The following is a 12,222-nucleotide window of genomic DNA, read 5'->3' as shown; positions in this document are numbered from 1 at the left end:
CCATGCACATGTTATTGCCTCTCTCATTCTGTGTGTGTGTGTGTGTGTGTGTGTCTCTTGGGATTCTCCATACAGGTTGTTTTTAAGCCTTTGTTGAGTCACATTGGTATCCAGCCCCAGGATGCTCCTCCACTCAGTTACAAGATGTATTTTGGGGAGCACCTATCCTTCAGCGGCACTCTTGAGTGTTTGAGAGCTGACATTGTCGACTCTGACACCAGCAAAGAAAGGAAGAACAAACGAGCACACAGGTAACACATCTGTCCCATGCCAGCTTTTATCTTTCTAGAGATATCCTAGAAAGAGTAAATCCCCCCTTTACAGAGTTTCATTTGGATAACTTTATTTTATCGTTTTTTTATTATTAAATTAATGAAAAATAATTAAATGAATATTAAAATATTACAAAAACTGCAACGCATTGTGAAAATGAATAACCAGTTAATAAGCGCACAAAACATAAAAATTTTGAGTTGACCATGACTAACAGTAACTATGACTAACTTGTTTACTACAAACAAATTATCTCATATTGTCATTTATTTTACATGTAGAGTAGTAAGGGAGCTTTGTGGAGTTCTGACCATATGCAATGTTTTGGATCCGATTTGAACTTTCGGTGTGTTGGAATATTTGACCTTTTGCGGGTAGAATGAATGCGACCGCCTGACCGGATGTGATCTATGCGTTCTAATTGAAACTATGAGCGCAAAGCAAGAATTGCCAATATTTTTGACTAAAATGTAATTCTTTAAACACTATTTCTATAAAATAGGTGGTTATGAATATTATTTTATAATTATTACATAAATATTTACATTGATTAGATATTGTTTTTCTCTCAAACGTATTGGCGGCTATTTATTTTATCCTACCGGTAATTTATCCTATATTTATCATTATTCATTAGTTTTACCATGGTGAAGTGGAACTTGGTCTCTTTTTTTCCTTGCCGTCCCACAATGAACAATTGTCTACTTTACCTACGGAGTACTCAAGCAGTCATAATGTTGCATATCGCTAATTTTAGTATGCTATGTGTTTTTGTGTTTCAGGCAGGGCATGGTAAATCTCCCCCCTCATGATTTCAAGCCTGCCCTGATGATTGAGACTTTCAGTTTGAATGCAGTCGTGCTAGAGAAGTGCATGTCAACCCCTCCCTCTGCCAGCGCGCTGTCTTTCCACGAGCTGAGCCGGAGACCCCAGGCTAGCGTGCACTGCCATTTTACCCTCGCTTGTCAGGCGATCCGCCAGCATGTGGATATGGCCCTGGTCCGCCTCATTCACCAGTTCAGCACAATGATTGATGACATCAAAGCCACACAGACTGACATCAAACTCAACCGCTACACTGCCGGCTCCTCTTCCCCCACGCCCACCAAGGCACGGCCTTATCGAGAATTCCGCTCATCTGATTTCAGCCGTAGTTCTCGTGGGAGCCTGAACGGAGCTGCTCGACTGGGCACTCAGAAGAGCAAACGCACCGTGGTCGGGCCAGGCCTGGACACACTGACCAGGAATCGAGAGCCTCGTGGAAGGGGGACGCTGGGACGTTCAGAGCGAAGAACGTCAAAAGTTTCGCGGAAAGGTTCACGCGATGTGGCGGATCACATGACCATTCAGATGGATGACTCGGACTCCATCACAGTGTCAGAACAGAGCGAGCCGTCGGCCGAGTGCTGGCAGAACATGTACAAACTTCTTAATTTCTACTCGCTCATATCAGACCCCACAGGGATCCTGGAGAAGAACCAAGACAATGCCCTCTCAGGTAGGACTTCCTGCTCTGTTGATTTCAATTGCTTTTATTTTCTTAAAGAAAAAACATGAAATAATATACAAAGTAGAATGATAATTTAAAAAGAAAATAAAGCCTATTTTTGGCTATTATTTTCAGGAAAATTAGTGATAATTATATTTATTATTTAATATGAGTAAAGATTAATTCATTAAATTTTTATTTTACAATATTCTCAAATATGATGCTTATAAAATTTTCTGTTCTGTGATACAGTAATGAGTATGAGAATACAATAAATGTAAATTAAAAGACACTACAGCAGATTATTGCACCATGATGTATAAATGCTTAATTATTTGATTATACATTATGGTAAAAAGATTTTGTGGTTATGATATTTAGAGAGACGAAACACTGTCTAATACATTGCTGTAAAAATAATGTCATGTTGCAAAAAAATATATTTTAGCATCTTACATTGCATCTGACTGGTATAAAAATATCTGCCAGCATAATCATCTTTGCTTTTGGCCAAATTTACCTTTTCAACTGTTTTTTTTTGCTATTCAGAGGGTGGGAGGAGTCCTGCAGATCCTCCATGTCGATTGGTGTTTGAATCGGAGGGCGAGACACCGCCCAGTCGGCTGGGTCGTAGGCGGAGTTTGGTAAGCTCTGAGCCCCAGCATGTGACACTGATCGTGTTTGGCGTTGGCATGGTGAACCGCACACACCTGGAAGCAGACATTGGTGGACTAACCATGGAGGCAGAGCTTAAGAAAATACATGGCAGTTTTACTTTAAAGGAGAAAATGAAGGGTAATGCAAACAGCATTCACACACTTTAAAATATTAAAATGTCTTGTTCACCAACTAAAACCTTGAAATGATGAAATATCTTGTAATTCCTGTTCTCTTGCTGTAGACATTCTCCATCAGAAGATGACTGAGACCTGTGCCTCAGCCCATATCGGATGTGTGAACATTGTGCTTCTGGAAGGAATCTCACCAGATATACAGTCAGTAGTTCCCTTAACACCAGGCTTTAAGACCTATTGAGTGCTCTGTCAATTATCATTGTCCACCTTTTATAAATCCATTTACCTTGAAGTGTGTAATTTTTCAGTTACACTTTATTTTGATGGTCCACTCACTGGGATTGGAAATAATTGTAGAAAGAAAAATTGGTTACACTATATTTCGATGGTCCACTTTTGACCTTCTACTAAATATGAGTAACTTTGCAACTACACATCAACTAACTCTGCTTAATATATTATCTACTAACACTTTATTTTGATAACAGTCTACTAATACCCTAATAAGAGTTAGTTGATGTGTAGTTTAGTAGAAGGTCAAAACTGGACCATCGAAATATAGTGTAACCAATTTTTCTTTCTACAATTATTTCCAATCCCAGTTTCACATGCAATACACTTTAAGCTGTTGGTAGGTTGACTTTCCTGAAGAATGTAAACGTATCTCTGTGGAGCCTTAATATTTGTTCTGTTTATTTGATCGGTCTGACAAATCAACTTACGGACTAAATACTAAATTGTACAAAATTCAGGACCTCATATACTTTCTCTGAATGAGGACCCAAAGTTACAACGGTTAAAAAGTTTGAGGTCGGTAAGATTGTTTTAATGATTTGAATGAAAAATCTCTAATGCTCACCAAGGCTGCATTTAGTTCATCAAAATACAGTAACACAGTAATATTTTAAAATGTGATTTATCCCTATGATGGCAAAGCTGAATTTTTTGTTTGTTTTGATTCATTTATTGTCATGCAGCAAGCTTTAATTTAATTTGAAATAGAAATGGATGCTTGCTATATACTGTAAACTATTAATTTATTTTATTAATTCCAAACCTTGAATAATAGTGTATTTAGAGACCAGATTGTCATAGACCATGACCATGTTTCTAGCAACCACATTACAGCAAACTAAAATCAATCAAAAACTAAACAATTTAGAAACTGCACCCTGGGAACGACCCACAACACCTTAGCTTCAGGAAATGTAAAATACGTTTCCAGTTTCAGCCATGTAGCCTTTGTAATGCAACGTCTGAATCTGGATTTTAAATTTAAATGCACTTTATTCCTAGCATATTCTCTGCTGTTGTATTTAAAAGTAGTTTGAAGTCATTCTTGGATCTGTTTTTGTTCTGAAGGTCTCTCTTTCCAATGTATTTCTAAGAGTACAGATTTATCACAGCTTATGTGACAGTTTTGAAATGTTTTCTGTGGATAACTTCCCCTCTTCTATCTTCCTCCTCTCTACTCTCCTCTGTTCTCTCTATCTGTCTTTTTTTTTGCCTTTTTCTGCCTCTCTCGCTGGCAGACTAGAGGATTTTCCAACCTCACCTACCAGCACAACCAAGCAGGAGTTCCTGTATGTCTAAGTTTCCTCAGTAACCATGTCCTTTTCTCCATTACCATTCATAACATCTCCATAACATTTGGATATCACAGTCCTTCCATATGTCAATCATATGACACATGGTGTTCACTCTTACTATCATAACATTTCATACCCTCTCTAACCCGCCACAGCTCTCTCATATAAAGGCTTCACAGATATAGTATCTTCAGACAGTGGTCAGTGAAATCATAACATCCTCATAACACTATTTTTTAAATCATATTTATTAATGCTGTCAGTGGGTTATATGAGTGGTTTTCTACTACCTAGTGTCACTAAGAAAGGCTTTTGACTATTGGTATGAAGTCTGGACCACTTCACAGGTTATTCTGACCAAGATCTAACCACTTAATGCGCTCATAAATCCCATTGGTGTGTACATTTTTGGGGAAGAATCCGGTAATTTCAATAGAACTTCACTTCACGATAGTGTGAAAGATTTCCCCACTCCGATTTCGCAAGGGGTCCTAGTTGGTCACGCGAATTTGCAACAGAAAGCTGCTTGGCCTGACTTTAACTTTGCTACATCGCTACAATATTGACATTTGACACTTTTGATGTTTAAGTGCAGTTTTATCTGAAATCAATGATGCAATAATAATAGATTGGCTTGGAGGTCTTTGAGAACAGTTTTACCAAAAATATGTGAAATGTTTTACCCTGTTCTTCCAAAAGTAATAAGTACAGAGTATTTCACAAACTCATAACTCAGAACAGAAAACCGATTTATAAAGTTTTGCTCGTGGATATTGAGTTCATGTGCGGCTATGTGCCTCATACAAAAGTCTTTTAATATCTTTTAAATACTTGATTCTTCAAACCTGGGAAAAGCTGTCAAATCCAGTGATTAGTTCCTCAAATGCGCTCATTGCAGCAGCCCGGTGGATGTAATTGCATATGCGTCAGGCAATCTGATTGGAGCTTGTCATTTTGACAAGTGTTTGCCAATTTTGTGATTATTTTTTTTTTCTGTGCAGTATGAATAAGATGGACAGTCCATGTTCAAGCTGTCAGGAGCTGAAACTCTCCCGTTCCCCTTTTCTATTAATCCATCTAGATCTCACTCTCGTTGCAGTCCCCATATCTACAAGGCCTCGTTTCCATGTTCATGTGGAACATTTCACTTGTGAATTTTGCCAAAGTCTGTCTATACATTTCACAGACATTGTTTTATGTGACTGCTTATGTAACATGCAGGCTGTGATTTCAAAGTGAGCATTTGAAGTAAGTTCCTTTTGTTTGTGTGTATTTGTATATTAGGACTGTGGTGAAGTGTAACATCGCAAAGTCCCAGGCTTTATATAGTGCCCAGCGTGGGCTGAAGACCAATAATGCTGCAGTATTTAAAGTGGGCGCTATCTTCATCAACATCCCGCAACATCCTGCAACGCTGCACAGCATGATGGTCCGCAGCTCCCATCAGCTCTCAAAACAGATTTCAGACCTCATCCGTCAGCCCTCCAACATGTGAGGCAAACCTCTGTCACTTTCTTTTCACAGCTCCTATGATTTATCCTATGATATTAAATTTAAATCGGTTCGCTGTTTTCATCAGCCCTCCTCCCAACCGAGAAGAGACGCCAACTCCGCAGCCCTCTGAAGTGAGTGTCAATCAAACTCCAGTGGAGGCCAGTGAGTTTCCTCAGCTGCCCGAGGGACTGGAGAAGAAGCCAATCGTGTTGAAATTCAGCGCTATGCTCGATGGGATCACTATTGGCGCAGCCCTATTGCCCTCTCTTAAAGCAGAATACAAGATGGGTCGCATGAAAAGCCATGGCATGACTGGTACCTACAATTCCACAAGCGAATTGCTAATTTATTCCATAACGCACTGGAAAACACAGATACAACAATTAAAAACGATTAACGTTTTGCTGTCTCCCTCTCACAGGTGCTCAGACGCGGTTTACTTTCGAACTGCCCAATCATAAGCTGTGTTTCCAGTCAAAGGTTTCGCCTGTGGATGTGTCAGCCATGCCCCCCACTGCCAGCCTAAATCTGCCTCCCGTCACCATGTCAGGACAGTACATTATACAGGAGCACGAGGGCCACAGCGACACAGCCTGGGCCCCAGAATACAGCAACTATCTGCAGGGAAATTACTTGCGCTGTGTAGCTGAGGTGTGTCGTTGACCTTTCAATGAGAAATTGTTCTAAATGCTGTGCTTGATTATCAGTTTGTTCCAGCATTACAGATGGATGCATATGGTTATAATAGAACATTTTTAAAAACAATTCTTCATTTTTAGATTGGGTCTTTCGAACACAACTTGACCACAGATTTGCTCAACCACCTAGTCTTCTTACAAAAGGTCTTCATGAAGGAGGTCAATGAGGTCATCCAGAAAGTCTCAGGTATGTGTGTTGAAGAACAAGTAGCGTAAATGGATAACTTTTTTTTCCATCTATTTACATTTTTATTTATGTTTTATTTCATTTGTATGATTTGTTTTTGTTATGCATTTAAAACATTTTTTTTTTAATTTGTTTCTTTTACTTGACCAACTGTGTGAAATGCGTGTGTTTCTGTAGGAGGGGAACAACCAATCCCACTGTGGAATGAACACGATGTGTCAACAGATGGCGACAAACCTAAAATCCTGCTTTACTCTCTAAATCTGACGTTTAAGGTTTGGACTTCCTTAAATGATGTATTTATTTGTTAAGGTGAATTCTGCAGACTTTTTGAATATGTTTCTCTTTTGTAGGGGATTCAAATGACGGCCACCACTCCTTCAATGAGGGCGGTGCGCTTTGAAACGGGCTGGATTGAGCTTGAACTGTCCAATCGGGTTCAGTGCAAGACTACTCCCACAGGAAGTAACTACCTGAAGCTTTTTGGGAAATGTCAAGTGGATCTCAACTTGGCTTTGGGGCAAATCGTCAAACATCAGGTAGCCACTGTTACAGAAATGAGCATTTCTTCATGCTCTGTTATTCATTATTGTCATATAAAGTTTTCCTGTGGATGCATGAGAGTGTTATAACACGTTCTCTTGCAGGTGTATGAGGAGGCGGGGTCAGATTTCCATCAGGTGGCGTACTTCCGCACTCGAATCGGTTTGCGCAATGCTCTGCAGGAGGAGATCAGTGGCAGCTCTAACAAAGAGGCCGTCCTGATCACCCTCAACCGTCCTATTGTTTTTGCTCAACCAGTGGCATTTGACAGAGGTCAGTCCACACTTAGCTTGTTTTTTTTTCATGTGTATCCATTGGGGATTTTTTGGGGGTTTGTAATTGCGTATTTGTATGTCTTTTTTTTAGCTGTGCTGTTCTGGCTGAACTATAAGGCTGCCTATGATAACTGGAAGGAACAACGCTTGGCTCTCAACTCGGACATTCATATGGCCACAAAAGAAGTGGTAGACAAACTGCCAGCAATACAGCAGACCAGCGCCCAGGCCTTCAGCACTCTCTTTCTACAGCTCACTGTCAATGACCTGGGCATCTGCTTACCTATCACCAACTCTACACAGGTGGATCCTCACTGATGCATCTATTTTTCATTCTTTTTATGTTTAAACTCATCAGGGCTGTGTTTCTCCAAAGCATCATAGGCCTAAGTAGATCGTAGAACCATTGCCACCAGTGGTCTCTACGATCAACTTAGCTTACGATGCTTTTGAGATACGCAGCCCAGAATGGTGTGAACCAATTGTGATTGGCCATTAACTGTATAAAGTACTGCCTGTCTTGTATTTGACTCTTCCACATGAATTGTTTGAATGATTGATGTTAAATGTTTGTTACTGTTTCCTACTGTACATTAGGCCAATCACAGTATTGATTTTGACACTGGCTCAGCACTGGTGTTAACCATCGAGAGTACGCTTATAACAGCCTGTTCCTCCGAGTCTCTGGTCAGCAAAGGACATTTTAAAAACTTTTGCATTCGATTTGCTGAGGGGTTTGAGACAACTTGGGATGACTGGAAACCTGAGATCAGAGGCGAACTGGTCATGAATGCCTGTGAGTAACACTCAATGTTAATGTGTTGTATCTATTTTTGGCCCTATAACACTCCCCTGATTCTTCAAAGACTCAATGTGGCTTTTCAGGTGTTGTCCCTGATGGTACTTATGAGGTTTGCTCCAGAACAACAGGCCAGGCCTCTGCAGGTATGTGTGAAATGATCTTCTGAATTAATTTTACTTGGTCTATTCAACAACAACAACAAAATCAACAATAAAAATGATAAAAACACTTTTGCATGCACTGCTGTTCAAAAGTTTGGGGTTGGTAAAATTGTTTAAAGTTTTTGAAAGAAGTCTCATATGCTCTCCAATACTATATTTATTTGATAAAAATACAGTAAAACAGTAATATTATGAAATATTATTATAATTTGAAATAACTTTAATATATATAAAAAATAAAAATAAAAATCTGGAGATGGAAAGCTGAATTTTCAGCAGAATTACCCCAGTCTTCAGTGTCACGTGATCCTTTAGAAAACATTGTAATATGTTGATTTGGTGCTCAAGAAACATTTCTTAATATTTTTTCAATGTTGAAAACAGTTAAACAATGTTTTCAAACAATGAATTCTTTGATGAATAAAAATTGCATAAAGAAAATGACCATAAAGAAAATGACAATAATGACCATGCATTAAGAAAGTGAACATTGTCAATATCGATTTAATGCTGACTTCATATTTGACTTTTTGTCTGTATCCAATAACAAAACCTTTCAATACTCCAGAGAGCAGCAGCGCAGGGACGTGGACCCTTAATGTCTTGTGGAAGATGTGTGGTATCGATGTGCACATGGATCCCAACATCGGCAAGCGTCTGAATGCTCTGGGTAACACACTCACATCTCTGACCGGTGAAGAGGACACCGATGACATCACAGACCTCAACTCGGTCAACATGGCTGACCTGTCAGACGAGGACGAGAGTGATGGCATGTCTCCCCCCATACACATGGTCAGAGCTCACATTTTTTGTGTCACTAACATTTGTCGGCTCACTTTTATTGTCATTATAAAGTGTGTGTGGCTATTTTTCTATTTTTAATTGACATTTTTGTCTGTATCTTTTATTTTATTGTTTGGATATATGTCATTTTTGTGTTCAAAACACGCTATGTGAAGTTTCTTCTTAGTATTTGTGTTCAATGTCTGTGTAGTAGTGTGTGTCTGTGTTTGTTTTAAACCGGCCCATGTTTGCAGTGTCCTGAAGGTGATCTCAGCCCCAGACTTTCGTTCAGGAAGCGGCTGGTGAACAGCATTCTGGGCATTAGCCCCAGCCCCCCTCCCCTCTCACCTTCTGAGTCTCGTAATATTTCTCCATCATCCACAATCACTCGGCTAAAGTCGAGAAGTGTTCGCCTGCCATCCTCAGCCAATGCAGAACGAACTAGAAATCCCAGACCCCTGTCCTGGGGCTGTGTATGTACTTTAGAGCTCCCGTTTGCTTTTCAATCCTCTCTGTTTCTCTGTCACATTCTTTCTCTCCATATTGTTCCTACTCTCAGGGTGAAAGTTTCTTTTAAGATTAGTCAAATTGCTCAAAATCTTGTTGAATTGTGCCTAGAACTCTTGGTTTTGAGCAACTGAACTATGTTGAGCTAGTCTGGAGTATACAGTTTCCTGCTGCTTTTTAGTCTCATCTGATTCCTTTCCATGAGAAATGAGTGGCCAGTCACATCTTCTCATTTCGCATTTCCAAAGGATGCATTTCTCATGAATTGTCTTTGCTTCATTAATCAGATTTTTGGGGTGGTGTTTTGATTTTGTTTGTCTGCAATGATCCACACTTGTTTTGACAGTTTTTAATATTCTGTGTGATTTTGGAATAGATTCTTATGCATGACTGTGCCTAGGGCTGGGCAGAATGATGGTAAAAAACTGAAATATGCCAGAAGGTCATGATATACCATTTATGTAAATATGTAAATGTACAGAACCGATCAAAAGTTTGGAAACATTACTATTTTTATGTTTTTAAAGAAGTTTCTTATGCTCATCAAGCCTGCATTTATTTGATCAAAATATACAGAAAAACTGTAATATTGTAAAAATATTAGTACAATTTAAAATGATGGTTTTCTATTTTAATATACTTTCAAATATCATTTATTTCTGTGATGCAAAGATGATTTTTCATCAGCCATTACTCCAGTCTTCAGTCACATGATCCTTCAGAAATCATTCTAATATGCTGATGTATTATCAATGCTGGAAACTGCTGCTTTTATTTTTTGTTTTAATTTGTATTTTTTGGAACCTATGATACTTTTTCCAGGATTGTTTGATGAATAAAAAGTTAAAAAGACCAGCATTTATTCAAAATATAAATCTAACATTGTGTAACTGTAGTAATATATCACAATATTACTGTATTTGCTGAATTTTTTTATCAAATAAAATGCAGCCTTAGTGCGAATAAGAGACTTCTTTCAAAAACATTTAAAAATCGTACAGACACCAAACATTTGAACAGAAGTGTAAATATATGCTTTAAATATTTGTCAAAAAAAATTATAAAGTGGTGTATAACATTTCTGAATCGCTCATACCGTGATTTTGTCATACCGCCCACCCCTAAGTATGTCTTGCATCTAAATGTGTTATATTGACAGTAGTTTCCCTCTTACAGGAGTCGGTTGACCTGCGCAGGCAGGCAGTTATGAGCAATCAGATAATCGACGCGCGTGGACGAAAGTTCTCCAAGCGCCTGGTGGACATTAGAGAACTCAATGAGCAGGCCAAAGTCATTGACGATCTCAAGTAATATCAGCCTAACATTTAAGAACCAAAATACCTCAATTGATTGGCTTCTGCCTAAAATAAATCCCTATTATTCTTGTTTTTTTTCTCTAAGGAAACTGGGTGCAAGTGAAAGCACCATTAACCAGGAAATCCAGCGTTACCAACAGTTGGAATCTGTCGCTGTCAATGATATCCGCCGAGATGTGCGCAAGAAGCTGCGGCGCTCCAGCATGCGGGTAAGAATCGCTTTGATTCAGCTTTATTACTGCTTATTAATTATACACTGTAAATCTGGTAGAGATTAAATGGTTATGCTTTGTTTAGGCTGCATCTTTGAAAGATAAATGGGGTTTAGGGTACAAGCCTAGCTACAGCAACAGCAGGTCAAAGAGCATCTCAACAACAGGCAGACCAGCAATGAAGAGGTCGGATAGACCCAGGTACTCACTCACTCACTCACTCACTCACTCACTCACTCACTCACTCACTCACTCACTCACTCACTCACTCACTCACTGACTCACTCACTCACTGACTCACTCTCTCACTCACTCTCTCACTCACTCTCTCACTCACTCACTCTCTCACTCACTCTCTCACTTACTCTGTCTCTCACTCACTCTCTCACTCACTCACTCTCTCACTCTCTCACTCACTCTCTCACTCTCTCACTCACTCTCTCACTCACTCACTCTCTCACTCACTCTCTCACACACACACACACACACACACACACACACACACACACACACACACACACACACACACACACACACACACACACAGCTTTGTTTTTGTGATATATGAGGACATTCCATAGGCGTAATGATTTTTATACTGGACAAACTGTATATTCTATCCCCCTACACTGCCCCTATCCCTAAACCTACCCATCACAGGAGACATGCTGCATTTTTACATTTAAAAAAAAACATTGTTTTTTATGTTTTTTAAGCTATTTGAAATATGAGGACTCATGCAATGTCCTCATATATCACGTGTAAGTTGTAATACCAGTGTAATATGCATGTCATTATACACATTTGTGTCCTCATATATCACAAAAACAAACACACACACACACACGCACACACGCACACACACTCAGTTCTTTGCAGATGGGTTAATGTCTTTCAGTTACACATCTTTACTTTCTTTCATTTTGTCTCTAAAGGGATGACCTGCCCGATATCAAAGTGGACGCAGCATCTCCAGCACCACGGGTTACCTTCAACATCGACACGGTAGTGTGCCTGCATACATCTGTGTGTGTCTGACTCTGAAATGTCTGACTTTGTTCATTTGAAATGCTTTATGGATCTTTTTGTCGTCATT

General features: G+C 39.3%; 1 protein-coding gene across 14 annotated transcripts in view; it reads left to right on the top strand.

Annotated features, from left to right (window-relative positions):
* Positions 1–12,222, top strand: part of kiaa1109 (KIAA1109 ortholog) — a 67,197-nt gene that overhangs the window by 31,884 nt on the left and 23,091 nt on the right. For 11 of the 14 annotated variants that reach the window (XM_056269018.1, XM_056269013.1, XM_056269017.1 and 8 more), the window contains exons 45-65: positions 76–251; positions 1,056–1,771; positions 2,312–2,557; positions 2,664–2,757; positions 4,089–4,139; positions 5,430–5,636; positions 5,725–5,954; positions 6,061–6,290; positions 6,419–6,524; positions 6,702–6,799; positions 6,878–7,063; positions 7,172–7,340; positions 7,434–7,645; positions 7,940–8,138; positions 8,228–8,287; positions 8,874–9,100; positions 9,346–9,564; positions 10,775–10,905; positions 11,000–11,123; positions 11,212–11,327; positions 12,062–12,131. In XM_056269018.1, the coding sequence (XP_056124993.1) occupies positions 76–251; positions 1,056–1,771; positions 2,312–2,557; positions 2,664–2,757; positions 4,089–4,139; positions 5,430–5,636; positions 5,725–5,954; positions 6,061–6,290; positions 6,419–6,524; positions 6,702–6,799; positions 6,878–7,063; positions 7,172–7,340; positions 7,434–7,645; positions 7,940–8,138; positions 8,228–8,287; positions 8,874–9,100; positions 9,346–9,564; positions 10,775–10,905; positions 11,000–11,123; positions 11,212–11,327; positions 12,062–12,131 (3,867 nt within the window). The remainder of the gene's footprint in view (positions 1–75; positions 252–1,055; positions 1,772–2,311; positions 2,558–2,663; positions 2,758–4,088; positions 4,140–5,429; positions 5,637–5,724; positions 5,955–6,060; positions 6,291–6,418; positions 6,525–6,701; positions 6,800–6,877; positions 7,064–7,171; positions 7,341–7,433; positions 7,646–7,939; positions 8,139–8,227; positions 8,288–8,873; positions 9,101–9,345; positions 9,565–10,774; positions 10,906–10,999; positions 11,124–11,211; positions 11,328–12,061; positions 12,132–12,222) is intronic. The other 3 variants (XM_056269020.1, XM_056269019.1, XM_056269014.1) reach the window with 2 other exon arrangements.

The sequence above is a fragment of the Rhinichthys klamathensis genome, unplaced genomic scaffold (assembly GCF_029890125.1).
Source record: "Rhinichthys klamathensis goyatoka isolate OS25496 unplaced genomic scaffold, OSU_Roscu_1.1 h1tg000280l_1, whole genome shotgun sequence".
Lineage (NCBI taxonomy): Eukaryota > Metazoa > Chordata > Actinopteri > Cypriniformes > Leuciscidae > Rhinichthys > Rhinichthys klamathensis.
Note: the sequence above shows the minus strand (reverse complement) of the source record. Positions and strands in the feature narration are given on the sequence as shown.